This window comes from Pteronotus mesoamericanus, unplaced genomic scaffold (genome assembly GCF_021234165.1).
Source record: "Pteronotus mesoamericanus isolate MK-2021 breed Mesoamerican mustached bat unplaced genomic scaffold, CSHL_Meso_final contig_657, whole genome shotgun sequence".
NCBI classification, from domain to species: Eukaryota; Metazoa; Chordata; class Mammalia; order Chiroptera; family Mormoopidae; genus Pteronotus; species Pteronotus mesoamericanus.
The window spans coordinates 11,154,207-11,176,961 of record NW_026555229.1 but is presented as its reverse complement, the minus strand read 5'-3'; the positions used below and the strand labels follow the sequence as shown (position 1 = coordinate 11,176,961).

The 22,755-nt window shown below is 47.8% G+C and overlaps 1 protein-coding gene across 1 annotated transcript in view; it reads left to right on the top strand.

The window, feature by feature from the left end:
- XPNPEP1 (X-prolyl aminopeptidase 1) overlaps positions 1-22,755 on the top strand; it is a 52,572-nt gene that overhangs the window by 17,890 nt on the left and 11,927 nt on the right. The window contains exons 4-14 of the mRNA XM_054581479.1: positions 7,022-7,085; positions 8,212-8,316; positions 11,901-11,993; positions 12,318-12,461; positions 14,177-14,272; positions 16,458-16,539; positions 18,052-18,262; positions 19,803-19,892; positions 20,527-20,577; positions 21,767-21,825; positions 21,954-22,031. Coding sequence (XP_054437454.1) covers positions 7,022-7,085; positions 8,212-8,316; positions 11,901-11,993; positions 12,318-12,461; positions 14,177-14,272; positions 16,458-16,539; positions 18,052-18,262; positions 19,803-19,892; positions 20,527-20,577; positions 21,767-21,825; positions 21,954-22,031 — 1,073 coding nt within the window. The remainder of the gene's footprint in view (positions 1-7,021; positions 7,086-8,211; positions 8,317-11,900; positions 11,994-12,317; positions 12,462-14,176; positions 14,273-16,457; positions 16,540-18,051; positions 18,263-19,802; positions 19,893-20,526; positions 20,578-21,766; positions 21,826-21,953; positions 22,032-22,755) is intronic.

Sequence of the window (22,755 nt, the reverse complement as noted above, 5' to 3'; positions counted from 1 at the left end):
TGTTCTAAACATAAAAGTTTTCTGGTAACTGAATCTTGAGCATGAGTTTTAAAATTTATATTTGGATTAATTACAGTGAAGCAAAATGAATCATTCAGTTCCTTAGTCACATTAGTCACATTTCAAGTGCTCAGCAGCCACATGTGGCTGGTGGCTACTGTAATGGGCAGCACAGGTTTAGATCAAGTGTGGACTCAAATCGCAGATGCGAGCGAATATGCTAAGCTGGCAGGGTCCAGGGAGGCCTCATGGAGCAAGTGTGTTTAACTGGAATGTGAACAGGTAAAATTTAAATGCTTAGAGATAGAGAGATACAAGAACTACCATGAGCAAATCCATGGAAGTAGGAGAACGTGGATAACGATAACCTTGAAAAAGAAAAAAAAAATAGGGGCCTGGTCAAGGCCACTCATGAGCCACCCATGACTGGTCATAGGCGTCCGGGGTCGCTGCCAGGACTGTGAGGACAAGGAGGATGGGTTGGCTTAGTGTGACCTGCCACATCAGCCTCCTCAGTAACAGAGAGGTTGCTGTTCTTTGTGGCTCTTGTTCTTGATTGTTTCATTTCAGGCTAGATTCAGGGTTGATGGAATTTCTCCTCTGGGTGGGAAAGGGAGGGTGTTGGAGAATGAAGAGGAATCTTGAATTCTGTCTTTTGTGTATTTTCCAAAAGACAAATACAGACACCCACATGCTGTTCTGTGTTAGAGAGAAAACGTACCCCAAATGCATAATTACGCAAGGACTTGGCACGCCTGGGGTCTGCTTCTCTGCAGCTGTGGGGCTTTTTCTGTGGAAACTCGGAACAAGACTTGTGGTATTAATGAGCTTGGGCTCAGGGGGACTTCCACAGTGAGGAATTGTTCATTCTCTCTGGTAATCTGGGTGCTTTCATGGGCCATCTAAGTCAGTTGTTGAGATTGGTGGGCACCGCTGCCCCAAACCAGGAGAGGCATTGGTTGGGGCTGAATGTGCGTCATCAGTGCCTTTTAGAAACCCAAATCCTTCGTCCTCCGCATCTGTAAGGCCCCCTGTTCCGCTCTTGGGACCAGCTTAGTCAAGGGTTCACGTGCTGTCGAAGGGGACTCTGCCGGCTGAGTTTTTGACTGTGTTTATGGTTCCTCCTTCTGGAAGACATGAATCAGATTTTCCTGAACTCTCTGGATCCTGTTCTCATTCCTCCTGGAGTCGGCTTCCTGTTTTGTTTTGTATTTCTTAAACAGACCCTTTCCTGGGGTGGGGGTGGTAATTTTTATCCCAGAGTGGTTTTATCCGCTCTGTTAATCAGAGTAATGCTAGGTGTGGTGATACATCTTGAAGTTTCAGTGGCCTGGTTCTGTGGAGCCTTATTTCTTATTTATGGAGCAGTCCAGCGTGGGCATTCTGGTTGGTGGGTGACTTTCTTCCACAAGAAGGAAGAGTGAGAAGGAAGAGCCTAGGGATCTAGGCTCGTTAAATCCTGTGACACACCATTCTAGCTGGTGGAAGGGGAAGGAGTATGGTGAAGATGCATCCATTTTTCCTGCCTTGACCCAGACATCATTTCCACCCACATTTCACTGGTGAGAAGTAGTCATGTGACCCCCCCAAATGCAAAGGGGCCTGGGAAATGAAGTCCCGGATGTAAAGTCCGTTTTCAGCATCTATACACTAAGGAAAGTGTACACATCTTTGGACAGCTCTTTTCCCCCTACCATACCTTGACTTGGTTTCAGTTAAGAGAGAAGAAAATGACAAAGACTGAAAGTTACCATAGTATCTGGCAACAAGTAACCCTTGTCTCCATTCACAATCTGAGCTATGGGACTTCCTGTGGACACATAGCCATTTGCTCATTTGGTTTCAGAACCTAATATGTCTGAAGCACTGTGCCAGAGTCATGGCTTACGAGGTGAAGGGTTGGGGATGTGCAAAGGTGCCACCCCAGCATGGGCCCTAGTAACTTTAGTTAACTTATCTTGAAACTTAGCTATCAGCCTTGCTTACCCCATTTCATCTGCATGTGGCCATGTTGAGTCTTCTTAAAACCGAGCTCTCTGATTGCCCTGACCAGTGTGGCTCAGTTGATTGATCATTGTCCTGTAACCAGCAGGTTGTGGGTTTGATTCCAGGTCAGGGTACATACCTGGGTTGCAAGTTTTATCCTTGGTCCAGGTGAGTCCAGTCCTTGGTCCTGGCACTTATAGTAGGCAACCGATGGATGTTTCTCTCACATTGATGTTTCTTTCTCTCCCTTTCTCTCTAAAAGGAATGAAAAAAGTGTGATGCTTGAGGTCCTTGACATTGTCTTCAGCCTCCCTTTCCAGGGTTCTTGGCTGCCACTCCCTTGAACTTTCTGCCCCAGCAGTCAGACTAATCGGTGGTCTCTCTCTCTCTCTTTCCTCACCTCTTCCTTCTGGGCCTTCTTGCATCTTTCCTCCTCCCTGGATGGTTTTCTGCTGCTTCTTACCTGTCCATAGTGGCCCTAGTCAAACATCTGATCTCGGCCTGTGGATTCAGGGCAGATCTGAGCATCCTTGAAACAACAGCTGGATATGTTGCATATCCAGCATAGTTTATGTGGCTGTTTATTAGGGCTAATATTTCATGCATATCTGTCTTATTTTGCTGGCCAGATTATCTCCTCCAAGAAGATGCTCTGTTATGTTTCCTGTAGAGTCTAGCATATCATTTGTTGAGTAGATAAGTGCTCAGCATGTGCCGATTGCATTACGTGACACCTCAGCCCTCCAGCAAGGGCATTTTTATAGTCAACCGATGAGGCTGAGTCCAAGGTTTACCCAGCTACTAAATGGGGGAGCCAGGCTTGAACATATGTGTGACTCCTGGGTGTAGGAGGCATCTGTGTGTGGTTGACGAAGGTGGAGTTAAGTGCAGCGCAGGCCATGTTCTTGGTGTCCTCATAGTGTACAATCCATTTGTGCAGACCAGATGTGCACAGTCTCTGTACACAATAAAAGAGGTTGCTTAGCAGTGTGGTAAGGGCTTTTGAAAGTCAGACCCGAGCTCAGGTCTCAGCTCTGCCATTTAGAGCAGTGGTTCCTTGGAGAAATAATTTATCTATCTGAACTTTGATTTTTAAAAAAATCTATACATGGGGAGGATGATTCCTTTCAGAGCTGTTTTGGGGACTGGAATTAGAGGAAATGAAGGAAATGAATGTAGTTCTTGGCAACTAGTAGGTATGTAGTAAACCTTAGGCAATATTATGTGGGGGGGCTCCCAAAAACCTGGAATTTACTTATAGAAAATTGTGTTACTATTCTTACATGTTTAAACTTCAGTCACCTTCAAAGTACTCTCCATTTGATGCAATACACCTATCGAGACATTTTTTTCCACTGCTCAGAACAATTTTTGAACTTGTCGATTTTGACGCCTTTTAGTGCTTCTGCTGGGTTTTTTTTTTCTTCACCGCTTTCACATTGGCAAAATGTTTCCATTTGAGGACTTTTTTCACCTGGGAAAACAACAAAAAGAGTCACTCGAGGTGAGATTGGGTGAATGGGAAGGATTATCATCATTCAAGGCAGGACATGGATAAATGCCAGCGTGGATGGTCCTGTAAAATTCAGAGATGTGGAAGATTGCTGAAAACTGGATGAGTCAGAAAGCTTTGTGGCAGACAGTGCATTTAGGCTGGATTTTGAGAGATGGCTAAGGCTCACCCCCCACCCCTGTAGTTTACAGATGTGCTTTATCTGGCTGTATATTATTGAATATTTACATTGTTTGAATTAGATGCCAAAATTTAACAATTGGGTGATCTGTCATGGACACACATATCTTTATCTTCCCCTGGAATGCTGACGATTGGCAATGTGTGGCCTGCATTCCTGCACGACAGGACTCAGAGCGGAGCCGAAGCTGCTGCCTCTAGAAAGCACGTGCCCTTGTCCTGCTTTATGGCTGTATTTTGTCATGTATAGTGCACTCCCGTGTATAGTGCACTCCCGTGTATAGTGCGCTCCCGTGTATAGTGCGCTCCCGTGTATAGTGCGCTCCCGTGTATAGTGCGCTCCCGTGTATAGTGCGCTCCCATGTATAGTGCGCTCCTGTGTATAGTGCACTCCCATGTTTTTGGCCCAAGCTTTCAGGAGAAAAAAATCTTTCATTTTAATTTTTTAATTAAATTATTTATTTATTTATATTGAGAAACAAAACCGATTGTTGTATTGCAGGGTATTATTTTGCATATGGATATCGTTACTGCTTTCTAGAGTTATACTTTTAATGCATAAGCATAAATAAAAGGATTAAAAACATTTATATAGATACAGAATTAGTACTGCCTGTGTATACCGCACATCCTTATTTTTCCCTCAAAAATTTGGGCAAAAAGTGAGCATTATACGTGGCAAAATATGGGTAGTTTAGTTTACCTGCCTGTACCTTAAGACATCTGAATTGAAAGCTCCAGATATAATCCCTTCTGGTCTTTTTCTTATTAGATAAAGTATTAGTTCCCTATTGCTGCTGTAACAAATCACCACAAACTTGGTGGATTACAGTAACCCAAATTTATTATCTTGCAGTTCTGCAGGTCTGAAGTCTAAAGGGGTCAGTTTTGAAAACTTACTCTGAGTGTTCAGAGAGCGGATTGTAAGGGCAGTGGTCCAGGCAGAGTTGGTGGAGGCTTGGACTGAGTATGGACATTAGAGACGGGGAGAGTTGGATGGTTTTGGAAGAAGCCAGCAGCTGTGCTTTTGTGCCTTTTTCCTTGTATGCTGCGACTTTGGTTCATTTTAGACCTTTTGATGCTCTCAAGGGAGAATGTTCCTGGGCTTTGCCAGCTTCATGGTTGGGGGAAGAGAAGCAGGCCTGGGCACAGTGCTTGTCTGGCCTCTGTTTAGCCTGTTGGTGTGGACGTGACAGCTGTGGTAAGCGATGTCTTTCTGGCGTATTGACCACTTAGGTCATGTCTAGACGTTCTTGCCCCAGACCTCATCTTGATCCCAAACCCAGCATTTCCACCTGTTGTTAATATATCACCTTCCTATAGAGAAACTTTCCTCCTGCCTTTGCCGATGAGTAAGTACCTCTAGGTAAACCCTGTGGGTGCCCTGTCTCTTCTTTGAGGCTTGCCCAGATTGGCGGGGGCCGTTCCTCCAGAACTGCGTCCCTGAGTGGAAGAGTCCAACTGGGCCAAGATCAGCAGTACCTTCTCTACCAGACCTTTGTCAGTGTCCTCACTGGGTGTCACAGGTGGAAGGGCCCCAAGCCAGGGGAACCTCCTTGTTGGTTGAGATGATCCTCGTTGTCTTTCCGCACTGTGATTTTTCATGTAAGAGTTATTTTTGTTAACTAAGTTTTCCCAGCCTCTTAGATACTTTTTCACCCTTCAGGAAGCAGAAATTAACAATATCCCTTCCACTGCAAGTATATAACACTTACGTATCTGGTGAGTTGTTTTAAACATTAAGTTATTGTTCCTCATAGTAGTCCTAGGAGAAGGGTGAAACCCTTCTCTCCACCCATTTTTGCCCTTTTATTAGCCTTGCACCAGTGATTACTGGGTTAATAAAACACATGAGGATTCTATAGCTGATACTGTTGACAGCCATTTCTTTCTCTGTCCATAGTGCTATCTATGAAATGTTACTTTATGTTTTGGGGATAAAACATGTGCCTGCTGTTGCATTTAGCAGTCTGAAATGACCCCTTTCAAAATGAGAAACGGAGGCCGGGAGGGTGGTGAGACTTGCCGCAGACCCCGCAGCTGGGCCGGCCGAGGGCAGGCGTGGCGCAGAGCTCCTTTCTCCTGCCAGCTTTTCTAGCGTTTCCATGGGTGGTGGGCTTGGGGCTGGTTTGAGGCTGTGATTGTGGCTTCCTTGGTGAAATGAGCAGCTCTCACCCACATAGCAGGAGTGAAACATGGGCACCTTTTTCCCGCTACAGCACGTGGATTGCCTAAAATGCCTCAGGGTCCAGCCAGAAGCCCCATTTTCTGTCCTCAGCATTCTTAACCCTGCCAGGTACTTGAGCGAAGAGAAACCTAGTAACAGGGGAAGGAGCAGCCGCTCTGATCTCAAGCAGATCCTGGCCCTGCTGTTGACCTGGCAGTGGGCAAGTTACTTAAAGATCCTGTCTTTGAACCTCCCTTTTCTCATTTGACATTGGTCTTATCCTGGAGTGTTGTCATGGGGTTGAGACAACGAGTCACAGGAGGGCAGCATGGCATAGGGCTTCCGAGTCCAGGCCCTGGGCTGGCAGCCCAGGTTCAAATCCTGCCTCTGTGACCTACTAGCTGCTTGACTTCAGGCAAGTTAACTTAACTCCTGGTGCCCCATTGACTATTACCAGAAGCTGCATACCGTGGCCTCATACCCTCTTCCTAGGAGAGAGAATCTCAGTCTTTCTTCAGTCCTTAAGCCCTTCCATTCAGAGGCTGAGGGATTATCATCTGGGAAGGACCTGGATTTGGACATGACGTTTTATTTGGCTGAAGCTTCCTGGATTGGAGGAAGCATTTCCCCTCTTTCCCTAACAGGAAGGGACAGGGTCTTTCTGCATGGAAGTGGTTGGTGACGCTACCTTAGAAAGGGACACAAACAGGAAATTCAGAAACAAGCTAATACCTAAAGAGATGTAAGTTACAGAATTATTGGCACCTAAAATAGAAGTTCAGCTTTACTTTTCAGAAAAATAACAGATGCTTAAATGTCAGTGGCAAGGAAGAGGGAAGGCTATGGGTTTGTTTTTTGAGTACGATCTCAGCGAGGAAAGAGCAGTTTTGATCTGTTTCTCTTGACTTGCTTTGTTCTCCAGGTGAGTATATAGACGGTAATGGGAAAAGCTCTTTGAGCCCTTGACTAATTAGGGTCTTACGCACTGTGTGCTAATTTTTTTTTTTTTTTTAATGTTCAGCTTGCCTTTTAAGCTAGACTGTCTGTTCCTTGAAGGCAGGTGCCAAGGATTTGCCAGTCTTTGTATCCTCTGCTGGGCCTAGCACAGGGCTGAGCATGCCGGCGCCAGTATGTGGCTGCTTGGGGCCCAATTCCTTGTCCTTTTTGTTTTCCAGAGTGAGTACATCGCACCGTGTGACTGTCGGCGGGCCTTCATCTCTGGATTCGATGGCTCTGCGGGTGAGTCGCTAAATTCTCTCTGTTCTTTCTGTACTTTTGTTTGCCTCCCAAAAATAACTGGAATGAGTTTCAGCCTGTGATATAGCACCAAAAAGAAAATGCAAACCAGACGTTCCCCATGGAGCGCGTGCAGAAAAGTGTAAGTTTCCAAGCATCCTCTGGCTCCCTACAGTCCCCTTTTAGTGACCCTATTCTCTATGCCCTTGCTTTTAAAGTTTTAAAAAGTTTTTTGCTTAAACAATGTTTTTGAACTTTCTATTGAATATAACATAAACACGGGAAATCATCCATTACACTGAATATACCTGTGCAACTGGCACTGCAGGTAATTAATAGGACCCTAGTATCTCCCAGCCCCCCACCTTAGCTTACTGGTCCTGCCTAATTCTCCAAGTGATTGGCTTCTGATTTCTCTCTTTTCACTTTTGCCTTAAACAGTGTTTGTGGTTAGCTACATTGGTGCCCTGCCCTAGCTTTGCTAAAGCTGTCGTGCCCCTGCGACTTAGGGTGTGTCTCCCACTTGAGGCTCGCGTCCCTTAAGCTAGCTAGATTTGGCGAGAGCCCCTCTCTCCGTGTAGTTGGCCTGCTGCTTCTTTGATGTAAGTGCTTGTGTTGGTTGGCACTTAGGACTGGTTTTGGCTGGCACCTCTGCCAAAACCCCTAAGCTCTGCCAGGCCTGTGGGAACTGAGGGCAGGTAGAGGTGGGAGGCGTAAACTCCCACTGAGTCATCAGGAATACTCACAGGGTCTGGTTGGTCTTTCTTGGGAAAGGTGACACACTCCTTTGGGGTGTCTGGTGGAGCAGATCACGATGATCACTGAATGGGGACCGTTTCCACCTCTCTCTTAACTGATTTTGAAGCCATTTGGGCCATAGATCCACGGGCCTCTGTTCTCCTGGCCTTGACTCATGCTGCACAGGTTGGGGCCATGCTGTGCAGGGACCAGCGTCCAGGCAGCCTGTTTTCTTCAGAGCTGGACCCACAGCCGGTGCTCAGAGCGCTGGTGGGTGGCTGGGTCTCTCAGGAGCTGGTGCGCTCACTCTGCTTCTCTACCTGCTGTCATTTTGTGTAGCTTTTGGGTGGTCGTGGGCAACCTTTCTCATTTCTTTGCTCCCTTGCTCCAGGCACAGCCATCATCACAGAAGAGCATGCAGCCATGTGGACCGACGGGCGCTACTTTCTGCAGGCTGCCAAGCAGATGGACAGCAACTGGACGCTCATGAAGATGGGTGTGTAGGGACGGGGCCGTCCCAACCTTAGTGGGCCCGCTCTGGGGAGGAACTGAACCCTAGAGCTCCTCTGGCCTCTTGGATCTTCACCCTTTTATGGGGCCTTCGACCCTTTTTAGTCTGTTTGGGCTGCCATACAAAGTGCCATAGATTGGGTGGCTTCAACAACAGAAATTTATTTTGTCAGTCTGGGAGCTGGAAGTCTAAGATCAGGGTGCCAGCATGGTCGGGGTCTGGCGAGCGCTCTTTCTGGCTTGCAGACTTCTCACTGTGTCCTTCCATGGCTAGGTCTCTTTACCCTCTTCCTCTTAGAAGACCATCAATCCTGTCGGATTAGAACTTCACCCTTAGGATTTTATTTAATCTTAATTATCTCCTACAACCCGTCTCCTTATACAGCCGCATTGGGGGTTAGAGCTTCCACATACGCGTTTTGAGGGGACGCAGTCCAGTTTGTGGCACAAGGGAAAGAAAGAGCATAGCATCCTTGTATATCCATACCATTGTGCATTCAATTTGGGAAGGCCTTGGTTCAGGATTCTCTTTTTAGTGAGGGGAAACTGAGGGCCAGAGAGGGCAGCTGATTTGCTGCATATCGCATAGCTTGCCATGCACTTGACTCCTGCACCGGGGGCCTCTTCACTGCTCTTTGCTGCCTCATGATTCAGAGTAAGATAAAGTCAGGGGCCTTTGATAGCAGAGGCTAGGGAGCTCTGCCCCAGAGGACGCTGGACTCACTTCTGGCAGCTCAGCTTTGGAGAAGAGTACAGGGCGGGAGCACAGGTCCGGAACTTTCTCGGACAAGTTACTCCACTTTCAGTGCTTCGGTTTCCTCATCTGTAAAATGGGATGATAACAATAGTAAGTACCACGTAAGATGGTGAGAGTTGAAGAGATAATACATGGAAAGCATAGAGTTCAGTGTTTATCAAATAAAAAGTATGTGTGTGTGTGTGTGTGTGTGTGTACTCTGGTTTTTCATTTAATTTTGTGCTGTGTGTGTTTTCCTTTGTCATTAAAATAGTCCTTAGGAACATAAGTTTTAATGGTTATACAAAGGTTCCTTTCTCCCAAATTTTGAACTTGGAGAGTAGAAGATAAGGAGGGGAAAGGGGCTACCAGGACAGAGTGAGGAAGAGAAGAGGAGGCACACACCTGATATTTCTTGTTTGTTGTAGGAAGTAAAGAGGAAGGCAGGTTGTCACCAGACTCAGTTCAGGGAACAGAGGCGGCTGAGCCTGAGTTGAATTGAGATGACACCAAGATCCAAGCAGCCCGCCTGCTGAGGGTCTGCGTGGGCATGTGTCCATGGGCGCATGCATGGGGTCCACAACCCTCCTTATACATATGTACATGTTGGTTATCTTAGGGAGGACTTCGGAAAAGTTTTGTGCTGATAGTGGATTTATTGCTGAGCTTAATCTCTCTACCCACCCTCCCCTCCCTCGCTCTCCCTCTCCCCCGCCACTACACACACACAGAGGCATTTAGGGCTGTGGGACTGTGATGAATGGACAGGCCACTAGGTCTATCACCTTCTCTTTTTTATATTTAAAAGTTTTTTTTTCTTGTGATAGTCATGAAATACTGGGAGATAAAAATGCTTTAATCCAAAACTATAATCATGTTACTATGTTTTATATTCCTATAACTATTGCCAATTCTACTATAGAAATAGTTGAAACCAATTCTTTTTTGTTTCCTCATTGACTTATTATGCTGTTAGGCTCTTTTTTAATTGTTGTTCCATTCAGTCATCCCCATTTCCCCCCCATTACTGTCCCCTGCCCTACCCACCCCTCACCTTCCACATCCAAACCCAACCCCCCCGCCATTGTCCATGTCCAGGGGGCCTTTATCCATGTTCCTTGACTTGCCCCTCCCCCTTCTTTCCCCATTATCCCCCTCCCCCCCTCCCCTCTGGCCACTGTCAGTTTGCTCTTTACTTCCATGTCTCTGGTTCTATTTTGCTCGCTTGTTTGTCTTGTTGATTAGGTTCTACTTATAGGTGAGATCATGTGGTATTTGTCTTTTACTGCCTATAGGCCTATAAACTTTTAATTGTATGCCATTGTAATGGCTCATGCATCCTCAACATACACATATATATTTGTTTATATGTTGTATATATGTTGTAGTGTCTGTCGTATTTCAAATATGAGCAAAGAATAATTTCAAATAACTACACATGCAAATAGGAATTCTCCTATTTCCTGCTGCACCCCTGTGGGTCACTGGGTGTACCCCTGAGGTGTGGACATCTCTTTTCGGGGCCCAGAGCGCCAGCTGTTGGCCTGTTAGCACTTTGGGGATCAGGGTGTCCGAGGAGCCGTACTGTCTGCCCGCTCCTTAAGGCAGGCGTGTGGCGGCCTCAGGGGGTGAGTCCTCAGCCCCTTCCGGGCCCTCTGGAGTTGCTCCTCTGAGACGCCTCTCCCCTAATCCCACCTTTCCTCAGGCGTCCCCTGTGTCGGAAGATTTTGGTGGGTTTGGCTATGAGTGACTCATCCCTGGGGCTTTGCCAAATACCTGTCTGCTAGGAGATGACAGGACCTCATCCTGTGCAAGTTATACCAGGGCATTAAAGAAATGTTGTTAATAACTGGCCTGTTTAACTGTTTAGGGAAAAGAAAAAGGAAAGAAGTAGCAAAATAACAACTCAGTGCCAGCTTCTAGGCAGTTTTTTTAGAACTGAGATTCATGAGCTCATTTCCTTTTAAACCTTTGAACTTCCTTTCTGTGGTTATGAGGTTATTGGTACTCAGTAGAGGAAATAGTAAAGATAAATACAGTTTTAGAATATGTGAACTTTAACTGCATATATTTTTACCAAGATGTTAATTGTTTAGCACACATACAATTAAAAAAGTGTATGTCCCAAACATAGATGGCTTGGATTAAAGAAAAACTAGGATATCAAAAATAACTTCAGTTCCTTTCTTGAAGCTTATTTGGTGTCCCATGACTAGTATCTTAGAAACAGAAAGGGCTGTTTCCTCTTGGGAGCTGGGGAGCCCAGGGAGCCATGTTAAAGATGGCGATGGCGGTACTTCTGTGTCCCTCTTGAAACCTCTGGAAAGATTGTTTTGCCGCCGAGACTTGTGCTCAGCCCTCTTGTCAGGTCTGGTTGTGGGCCCCGGGTCTCTCTTTGATGCTGCCCTCCCGACGATGGGCGGGCACTGTCGCACGCGGTCCCCTCACCTGGTGTGGGATGTAAGGGAAGCTCCCAGCTCCCAGCCTTGATCGTATCACCACCCAAGTGACTGAAGGCTGATGAGATGATCTTCGCGATGACACAGTGTACCTGTGATGCAGAGAGTCCCAGGATGCCATTTCTACCAGGGGTCTAATGAAAACCCTGCTTTTCTTCTCACTCACCCTTATCTTATGCTTCCCTTACATACCACCTTAGACTCCTCGCAGCCTTCCAGTGGTAAGGAAGGGTCAGATTCCCCACATCCTGCCGATCCACTTTGAGAAGATGCTTGATAATGACCCTGCTGCCACGCCGTTGGTGCACAGCATCCTTCAGGACACTGAGCTGTGGCGCCCTGGGGATCATTTCTTACCAGTTCTCCCCTCCGTAGGTCTGAAGGACACCCCGACTCAGGAAGATTGGCTGGTGAGTGTACTTCCTGAAGGATCGAGGGTTGGTGTGGACCCACTGATTATTTCTACAGGTGAGTGAGCTTGGGCCTTTCCCACTTGGGTGAGGAAGTGGGTTCTAGGTGCCTCTTCACCCTCCTTGTTTCCTTGTGGGTTGTGGAACGTTTGTGGGCCCATTGTGACTTGACATCACAGTCGGGGTCAAGGAGAGGAGATGAATTCTGGCATAGAGGCAGGGAAAGCCATTGGTGGTGAAGATGCCCTTTTACAGTTTCTCATCCTGCACATCCAGTGAGGGGCCACGGAAGGATCGCCTTTCAGAAGCTGCCAGGCTCTCAGAGCCTGCTGCCTGTTGTGGGCAGTCATTTCACAGCTGGGCCACGTGTGTTTCTCCTCAGATTACTGGAAGAAGATGGCCAAGGTTCTGAGAAGCGCTGGTCACCACCTTATTCCTGTCAAGGAGAACCTTGTGGACAAGATCTGGACAGACCGCCCTGAACGCCCGTGCAAGCCCCTCCTTACTCTGGGCCTGGATTACACAGGTCAGAACTGCAGCTGAGCTCCACAGGGCCTCCGGCATTGCCTGTCTGCAGTCACCACTGTGTCGGTCTCAGTCCTCTGAATCAAACCTAAGCTTGAGCTGATGAAAGGTTTTGCCTCACCCTGGTGCAGTGGGGCATTTGATGAAAGCAGGGGCTTTATTTATTTCCACCGTTGCCACCTACTTATCACTTAGCTGGAAGAGTTTACTCTTGCAAAGGTTTCCTGGGCAGACTGTGGGTGCTGCTAAAATCCTTTTTTTTTTAAACCACACAGCTACTAACTGCCCTTTCACGTATCTGATATTGGAAGAAGAGCCTAGAGATTTCTAGGTGCCATTTCCTTTTCTTCTGGGGGCATTTGTAGGCTTACCTTCCTGGTCCCCTTCCCTCTTGTACTTTCTGCTTTGGAGGCTTTTGGCTGTGGGTAGATTTCTCTGGCCTGTGTGATGGCGGAGGGTGAGGAGCAGGGCCTGTGAACAGTTTGTGGGAGATGAAAGTGTGGGTTTATGGGACACTGAGGGGTGCAGAAAGAAAGGCCTAGGAGGTGGGGCTGCAGGGGAGGGAGCCTGGGTGCAGAAGGAGGAGAGGAGAGGTGGAGGGGGGATGTCTGGAATGCAGGCAGATTGCCCAGAGGGGTCCTGGGAAGAAAGCATTACAGCCCGGACTCTCAGCCAAGTTTTAAATAGCATTCCTGTGCCGAGCTTCAAAGCAGCTTTTGGTTGTGGGGGCAGCCCCAGCTCGCTCTCCTTGTGACACCCTCACCAGGGTATTGTAGATGCTGGGGAGTGGGGGCAGGGGCGGGTCCAGTGAGTGGCCCAAGTCAGCTCAACATTTTCCATCAGCGTGTTTTGAAATTTTTTTTTTTTAAACTGAAGTAGAGGCTCTGACCTATTGCTTGTAGGACAGGGGAGAGCGAATGTTGCTGGTAAGACTTCTGTTCAGCAAACATTTGAGTGCAGGACACTGTATGAGGTGCTGGATGAATAGGACAGATATCTCCTGTTCACAGGTGGTTGCAACCGGTCACAAGTGCTGCTTGATGGCAGCCCCTGGCTATGGTGGTGGCGCGTGAGCTCCCCTAGGGCCATGATTTCGCCCTGGGGAACAGCGGGGAGGCCCTGGCTGTCTCTGAGAGGGCAAGTGCGATGGGAAGTGGTAGTCACAGTGAGTCAGACCTCAGGGAATCCCTGCGGTCTGAGCACCGAAAGGCAAGTCTTGCTGCTCTAGGGGTGTAAAGTGGTGGGCAACACTCCCCAGGCCCCTAAGACCAGATGAGTTCCCTCTGCAGGGTAGTACGTTTGCAGAGCTCCCTGTACTTCCTCTGTTGTATTAATTTTTATACAACAGTGTAAATAATCGCTGGCTTAATTGCCTCTCTTCCCTTCTAGATTTGTAAGTCCCTTGAGGGCAGGGATTGGGTGTAGTTCAAGCTGTAACAGCAGTGACCCGCGCAGTGCCTGGCAGAAGTCTGTGCCTGGGAAGTCTAGGTGCTTCATAGATGAACAAATGAATTGATTTTGCTGGTGAGGTAATCAGGCCTCTCGACAGTCAACTAACTGGCTTGGGCAGGGTCACGCCTCTTGCGTAGGGCTCCATTCCAGGTTTCCTCCCTGCTCAGACAACACATTCCCTAGGATGTGGTGCTGGTTAAGAATGTTTGGGATGCAGGTTCCCAGGACCAGGGCTGGAGTTGCAAGCATGTTTGTGTCTTGCAGGCATCTCCTGGAAGGACAAAGTTGCGGACCTTCGGCTGAAAATGTCTGAGAGGAACGTCGTGTGGTTTGTGGTCACTGCCCTGGATGAGATTGCATGTGAGTGCTCTGGTTTCACTGTTTGGGCGTGTTACCTAATCTCTCCTTTGATTCTCTGGGAATCTGTGTTCTTATGCCACTCAGCTTTCTGTGTGGCCAGGGAATAGTGAAGAGACTGTGTCACCAAATGTTTATGCATATGGCGCGGAGGGTGGAGAAAGAATTACAGGGAGTGTGGGAGGGGGATGTGGCCTGGCCCTGAGCAGTATTTCAGCCAGGGCTGATGTTAATGAAATCTGTGGTGATGTCCACCTCTGGCCAATCTTTTCTGGATTGTGACACCTATGAGGAAGGACATTTTCCCTAAACATTGTATACCTGTCAACATTCATGTCTCTCTACAGGTGTACAAATGGGGTCATAGGAGACATTTTTTTTCTTTGTATGCTTTTCCTGTGGTTCCCTATTAGGTTCTTTACAGTAAGCATTGTCTAGAAATATTTCTACCTCAGAAAAATGAGAAACTCAGAGTTGTTGTAAAGCTCTTTGACACAATAACCGTTTCTCAAATTTTAAATGTTAAATTACCCTCATGTAATTATTCAGTACCTTCTGTTATCTTCTAGAACCGGAAGGAATCAGGTTGAGCCTTCCTGTGCTGTCTGTTGCTTTCTGACTAGATTTGGCCCAGGATAACTGAGAAGAGGCACTGCCTTAACTTTCCTTTTTCTCACTAGTGCAAGAGAACCTAAAGTGCCCTGTCGCTCCAACCCTGAGCCCCCAAACTTTGTCCTGTGTGTCAGCGACTTACATCCCTTGTTAACTTAACCTCAACATCTGAGAAAATAACATAAAGCTAACTTCTCCCTTTGGCTACTAAAACCCCCCACTTTGCCAATGTGGAAAACCTGGAAAATGCAGAGGAAGTAGAAAGAAGAAAAAAAAATCACCAATAATCTTGTTACCTAGAGATGATCACTTTTAACATTCTGTGCATATATAATTTGTAGCTTGATTTTCTTCAATGTATCCGTATACTCTAAGCATGTATAAGCGTGATTTTAAATGAGTATTAGATATCCTAGCATATGGTTATACCATAATGTACTGAACCATTCCCCTAAAGATGACCTTTGGTTAATTTACAATATTGCCATTATTTTATTATGATACTGCCGTCAAAATCTTGGTGCTTCAAAATTTGTGACTTAGTTTCTGATAGTTTTCTTCCTGTTTTGGGTCGGCTTTTAGTGGTGATATTATGGGTTTGAGGATATGTGTGTGGTTGGGCTTTGACCTGTCTTGCCATTTACCTGCCAGAAAGGTTGTTACAGGGGCACAGGAGGAGGCCCCTCCTGCCACACCCTTGCCAGCCCCAGGTACTATCTTTTTCTTTCTTTCTTTCTTTTTTTATCGTGCTCATTTTGTCTGATAGGCAGAAAAAATGTTGCCTCATTGCTTTATTTTGAGAAGCCATTATTTTAAAATAGAGGCAGTCTTTACACGAGGACCCTTTGGCACGCTGACCCTTGGAAGAGAAGGCGTTTGGCAGCTGGAAGCCCGGGAACCAGAGCTTTGCTCTCGCTACTGGCCCCTCTGGTCTTTCAGACAGGCAGTGACCTCGCCGAGCCCCCTGACGCTAGCTGTTGGCGGGCCCTCCACCCAGCCAGGGCAGCACTGCTCACCCATGGGTGGGCTGCAGGCTCAGGTTTCATCCGTGGGCCCTTCTGACTCACCGCTTTTGTTCCTCTGCCGGGAGGCCCCGCCCCCACGGGGCCCGTTGACCCCCGCGGGGAGGGCCGCTGTTGGCTTCCTTCCCCGTGGGCCTCAGTTCTTCTGCCCTAGGTTGTTTGCCTCAGAAGGGAGGCAGTGCTCGGCTCCTTCCCCTTTGTCTGGGAGTGCCAGAGGTTTTTCTGCGGCAAGGCCTGGCAGGTCACCACCAGGCGGACCATTTTGACTCTTTGTTTGGAGGGCATTTCTTGTGTTTTCTGACTAATAACTCCTCCATTGCCTCCTTGGGACAGTGAGGTGGCCGCATAAGAAACAGTTTTGGTGCCATCATTTGGCGGCCTGGAGCAACTGCAGCTCAGAGGTAGGTGCACGCAGGAAATGAGGTGCCCTGCCTTTCTGAGAGATGCCACTGCCTCCTTCGTAGCAAGGCGAAGCTCTCGCCTCCCCTACAAGCCACCCCTTAAAATCTCAAGTCAGGCAGATGACAGGGACTCTTTTTTTTTTTTTTTTAAAGGGCTGTTCAATCTCCGAGGATCAGATGTGGAGCACAATCCGGTGTTTTTCTCCTACGCAATCATAGGACTAGAGACGATCATGTGAGTTTGTCCCACACCTGCAAGTCCTTCCCCACAGCAGCTTGGCCCCCCACACTGTCCTCTTTCTGGTCAGCCAGCCAGTCACTGCCTAACATTCTGCTGATTCGCCGCTTTTCCCCTGGTCTTCCCCTCCTACCTGTTTTCCTCTCCCTTCTTATCTTCATTAACAGTAGATATTTATGTATATCCTGCCTTTATCCCAAATGACTGAAATATGTGAAAGTCTCTATAGTACTGTGAGATAAAAGAATGAGTAGGCAGGGACATGAGAACAAGATCAAGTGAGATTAGTTCACAAGATTCCTGCTGCAAAGTCTTGTTTAGGCCACATATTTGATTCCAGGTTTTCTAGCAGCCAGTGCCAGGGGTGTATTGGTTCAGTTAACACAATCCTGGGCTCACAGCGCAAATACTCCCAGTCATTTTCAAGGTCAGAATGACCCAGGAAGACCCCCAAGTCACACCTCGTCAAATTGTAGTTTATCTTTGCAGTGTTGCCTGTGGCCTTCCTGCCATTGCTCCTCTATTTGGATGGCTTTTTACATTCAGACAACATATGTATTGAGTGCCTGTTATGTGCAGAGGTCTCTATTGGGTGCTGGGCTGAATGAGGCAGACAGGGTCTTTAGTTAGAGTTGGGGAGATGAGCATCTTCTCAGGGGATTCAGGTGCATAAGTGGGCACCAGCTGGTTTGTGGGGTGGGTACAGGTGTATAGGGGGCCTGACTAGACCTGGGGTCAGAGCCGACTCTTGGGGAAAGCAATACTGAAGCCGAGATTAGGGTACATGTGAGTTGGCCAGGTGAATGGAGGAAGGGTGGCGAGGGGAATGGTGATCTAAGTATAGGGAAGGGCGCTTCAGGGGCTCTGGGCAGGAGAGAGCACAGTGCGTGTGGAGGATCCAGAGTGGGTCAGTGTGGTTGGAACATAGAGTGTGAGGCAAACAGGTGAGCAGAGGTCACATAAAGGGAGGTCTTGTGAGCCACGATCAAGAGCGTTGGCTCTTACTCCAAAGACACTGGCAAGCTATTGAATGAGTTTTTTACGGGGAACCACATGATCGATCAGCCTTGTAAATCCTAGAGAATGTTATTGGCTGTGAAAAACAGAATGGGTAGGAGAGGCTGGAGGCCCGAAGACCAGGTAGGAAGCTGTGGCACTAACCCAGCTGAGAGGCAGTGGCCTGAACCAGGGCAGTGACTGGGCCAGGCGGTGGCTAAAGCTGGACCTATTTCATAGGTGTTTAGGCCATTGGTCTAAAGATCTCAAGGAGGGGAGGAGGGGCATTGAGGGGGACAGTGCGCAGGTCCTGACTTGGGAAGTCGGCTGGGTGGTGACAGTAGACACTGGGACAGTGTACAGTGTGCAGAGCAGGATTTGGGAAGAAAATGGGGAGGAAGGAAAGCTGCTTGGTTTTGATTGCCAGGGGGTAGAGCCTGTTGTATGTGTGGGTCTGCACCCTCATTCACGAGCGCTCCTTTTTCTGTCTCTTCACCTGTGGCTGCTCTGCAGGCTCTTCATTGACGGTGACCGCATAGATGCTCCCAGCGTGAAGGAGCACCTGCTTCTGGACTTGAGCCTGGAAGCCGAATACAGAGTCCAGGTGCTTCCGTATAAGTCCATCTTGAGCGAGCTCAAGGTCCTATGCACCAACCTGTCCCCGAAGGAGAAGGTGTGGGTCAGCGACAAGGCCAGCTATGCTGTGAGCGAGGCCATCCCCAAGGTCGGTAGCCCCAGCGGAGCCCGTGTAAACGCTGCCATGCTCCACCTGCTGTCCCCAGCCCAGTCTGGGCACCGCGTAGCTTTGTATTCGAAGCGGAGGCTGGCCAGGCAGATCGCGAGACGGGCTGTTGGGTCAGAGGCGTCGTCTCCCAGGATGAGCCTGCTGTGCTGGAGCCATATTGAGAGTCTGAGGGCCCTTGGAACTCAGAGTCCTGTGTTTTCCAGGGTGTGGCATGAGAGCTGCCTTTGGGTGGTACACATTAATACTTTGGTTTGAAAGGGTTTTAGTGTATACTAGAAAAAATATAACTAGCATGTGAGACCATGATATAAAAATTATTTCCTAAGACCAAGTGGAGTTTAATAAACTAAGTTGATTTAGAGAGAGCTTAAAGAAATGCATTAAGTAAACAGAAGTCCAGGGGTTAGGCAGCCTGGGTAGGGGCTGTGCAGGTGGTGTGAGAATGCCTGATGTCTGGGGAGCATAATTCCATCCCCAACCCCCCAACATTTTATAGAGAAGGAGGCCTGGCCCCAGGGGAGCTTTGGGAGTTGGGATTTGTCAAAGGTCTACTAATAGTGGTAGTCCTGCCCTTGATTGAGCTTCTACTAAGGGATACCTGTCCCTTCATTTGGATATGGCCTGGGGAAAGACTGGAATCTTAGCCACCTTAGATGTGACCACTTTGACTGTCCTGCCCCGGGCCTCTGGCTTCCAGGTGGCCATTGACAAGCCCAGTGACGTCCCTCTTCTCCATCAAGCTGTGGGCCATCTGGGAGAGCCCAGACCTTGTCCCCTAGACCTGGCTTGTCATCACACCCCTGTGACTGTGGCACTGTGAGACCCTCAGTTACTTAGAGCTTTTCTTCCTTGACTTAAGTGGGGATGCTGCCTGCCTTCTCTGTTCCATGAAGGCTGTGTACGTGGGGGAGAAACTAACGAGAGTGGAGGGAGCGAAAGCCCTTTGAGAAGCTCTGTGCAAGTGCGAGGGGTGCTGAGCGCCGCTGCCCTGTAATGCAGGCTGGATTCTAACTTGTTCTCCAGTTGGGAAAGGTTTTACCAGCCCTTTAAGATTAGACCATGAATAGTGGTTGAGGTGTGATCCCTGAGCAAGACGGGGGAAGGAGCAGGACCCCTCCTTCATTAGTCATGTGTGTCCCCAGACATTGGGGAAAAAGTCGTCTTTGTGCAGCAATAAAGGAATTATTTCAGTCAAGCTCTGAGCCCTTAGTGAACTCTGACCACAACTATAGAGGCTCTCAGAGAGCTAAGGGGATAGGGGATTGAAAAAAAAAATACCTTGTTTGATGTATTTTATCTTTTTTTGATGACCTCAGGCCCCTTTTGTTATGCTCAAAGTCAGCAACCAAAAGAAACAGGTCTTTGGCCTCCCCGCCCTTCAGCCAGGTTGGGTGGGCCCTGAGTGGGAACTCTTCAAATGATTTGTCTTACGTGCTGTGCTGGGTGAAGAGGGGATTGCCTTGGTCTTGGGTGAGGGCAGTCAGCCTCGATGTCCCATCCTGTTGCCCTTTGCCTCTAGGAACATCGCTGCTATATGCCTTACACACCCATCTGCATTGCCAAAGCTGTGAAGAATTCTGCCGAGTCGGAAGGCATGAGGCGAGCTCATGTGAGTAAAGCAGCCTGTGCAGGAGCGGGGGTGTGCGGTGGTCAGAAGGCCCAGCTCCTCGCCTGCTCGGTGGCCTTGAGCTTGGCACAAGGTTGGAACTTCTCTGAGTCTTCGAGATTTAATGAGAGAGTGAAATAAAATACTTGATGGACTAGATCTTTACAAACTATAACATACAACACAAAAAGAGATATTGATGATACTGTAGATGATGGTGGTGATGACGGAGATGAAAGGAAAGAAGGTGAAGCCTCGGTAAAGGCCCAGATTGTATTTCAAGGCCCAGTCTTTGAATTGTGGAGGGTCTGGAAAGATTCGGGGCCCAGAGATGGCTTTGGACAGTGGCCTGTCTTTCCTGACCTCGGTAGGACAGAAGCGAACCTCCTGGGGGAGCTGTGTGTGCCCTGAGGTGGGCCCCTCGGCCAGGGCCTGACCTGCAGCAGAGCAGAGGAGCCCCGCCCTGATGGGGGAATTGCGGCAGACTCGCCCCCGGAGGTGCTGCTGGAGCCCCAGCTGCTGGGGGTGTGTGCCCTGAAGGCACAGCCCTCTCAGCACCACATTAGGGCCCCGCTCTGGATCTGCTCATCTGGATTTCAGCAATAACTTAAAAAAAATGTCTCCATTGTTTGCACAGATTAAAGATGCTGTTGCCCTCTGTGAACTCTTTAACTGGCTGGAGAAAGAGGTGGGTTCTTTAGTCTTTGTTTAATATATGGCTGTAGATTGTCCAGAAGTGAATACGTGTGATTCTAACCAAGGCGCCTTCTGAGCTCTGAGGACCGTGGTGTCTAAGGCCTTGGTCTGATGTTAGTACTCTCTTTCAGTAGTTTTTTTCTGGAATTTTTTTTTTTGCATGTATTTAAAAATTCTTTAATTGTAGAAAATAGTAACAAGGATGAAGAAATTCCTTAACAGAGTGGATCCTTTTTGGGTTAAGAAATTGTCTTGTAACTAAGTGGAATTTTATTATGAGGAAAAATGGCTCTCATGATAATATAATAAGGAAACTGAATGTACTAAGAGAAAAACATCTTTCTGTACATTTTGAACATCAATTTAAGCCATTAAACTTTTTATGTTACATTGACTCTTGGCCATTAGTTTCCTGCCGGTTCACTCCCTGGAGTTGACAGGATGGTGATTTCTTTGTGTTATTATTACATGATATCACATTCCTTTTAAATATGAAATAAACAGCTCTTTCAACGTAGCTTAAATTTGAAAAAGAAAATACCACCCGATTGCCACCAGTGTAACTGTTTTTTGCCCTCTGGCTATTGCTCATCTGTGTAAATCATTTTTACTCATCCCTCAGTGCACAGACATGATTTTGTTTTGTTTATTTTATTTTTTTGGTATCATAGTGTGAGCATTTTCCATGTGCTTTGAGGCTTTTAAGACGTGATCCAAATGGAGACTGCATTTAGTGGCCAGACTGATTTATTTATCCATTCCTCCTATTTTCAGATGTTTAGGCTGTTTTAAATTTTTTTTTGCTATTATCAGTAACCTCATAAAAATATCATTGCATTTATCTTTATTACTTATTTAGGATGACTTTCTTAGGAGGGGGTGGATGCTTTTGAATTTTTAAACTTAGGTGTATTAAGTTTTGGGAGGTTTCAGGATGTAATACCGAGGTCTAAAATAGTTGAGTGGAAATTTAGATAGAAACCCTTCACCTTAGATAGCTTTGGTGAGAGCCTTTGGAAATTCCCTCCTTGTTAAAGATGAGACATAAGCTGCGTTGCTGTACATTGGACAGTTGTGACATGGGAACTGAGGGAAAAGCAAGCTTTCAAAGTACCCTCTTTAATAAGTAGGAGACACCTGAATTATCACACCAGATGACTGATAAGCAACTTCCCTGTTAGGTGCCCAAAGGTGGCGTGACAGAGATCTCAGCTGCTGACAAAGCTGAGGAATTTCGCAGGTAAGGGTGTGCCTGGGGTCCCCTGAACCTCATTTCCTCAGAGAGTTTGACAAGGCTGGGAGGGCCCTGGTTCTCAGCACATTAAGAAAGTTTTCAGTCACTCTGCTCTGTGTGCCTTTCTGTTTCAGGCAACAGGCTGACTTTGTGGACCTGAGCTTCCCAACAATTTCCAGCACGGGGCCCAACGGCGCCATCATTCACTACGCGTAAGTCCTGCAGAGGAGCATGCTGCCTGGCGTGGCTGCTGCTTCTGCTCAGGAGCCTGGGCCAGGGAGAGACATCATTTACCAGAGGCCCCCGTGCCCACCCCATGTTTCTGCTGACACTGTCCTTATATGGAAATTAAGACCCTTAGGCTTTTATTTGCTCTCAATCCCCAAGCCTTTGCCTTTGGGAGCCTCTGAGCCTCAGATGTATGGTGCTGACATTCTCCATGAGGCAGTCAGCTGGTTCTTCCTCCCTCCTGTCTGAGGCTGCAGAAGCTGTCATCATAACCCTTGAATCTTGATGAGTAGAATTTTTTAGTGTGTTTTTTTCTTTGTGATAATGTCAGCATTCTTGGTGCACTAATTCTAAAAAACTCCATACTAAAAAACTTACCACTGTGTTGGGGAACACCCTGTTATGGGTGGGGATATAATCAGCCGCTCCTCTCCCCTCCCTGTGGGCTTGAAGCCTGGCACCCCAGCCTGTGGGGATTGTTACCAGGAGACCCGTGAGCCTCCGGACCGGAGCTGAGCACCCCTGCACTGAGGGACAGGAGGGGCGCTGCTGGGTTTAGGACTGGTGGCTCTGCCCGTGGAGACGATGGGAAACAGAACTGGCTTGGCCATGGGGCTCCAGCTTCTGCTCTGCCCAGTCAGGTGGCTGTGCCTTGTGTTGGGCATTTTGAGTTCCTTGCTCCCCACCTGTGATGTGCACAGACAGTGA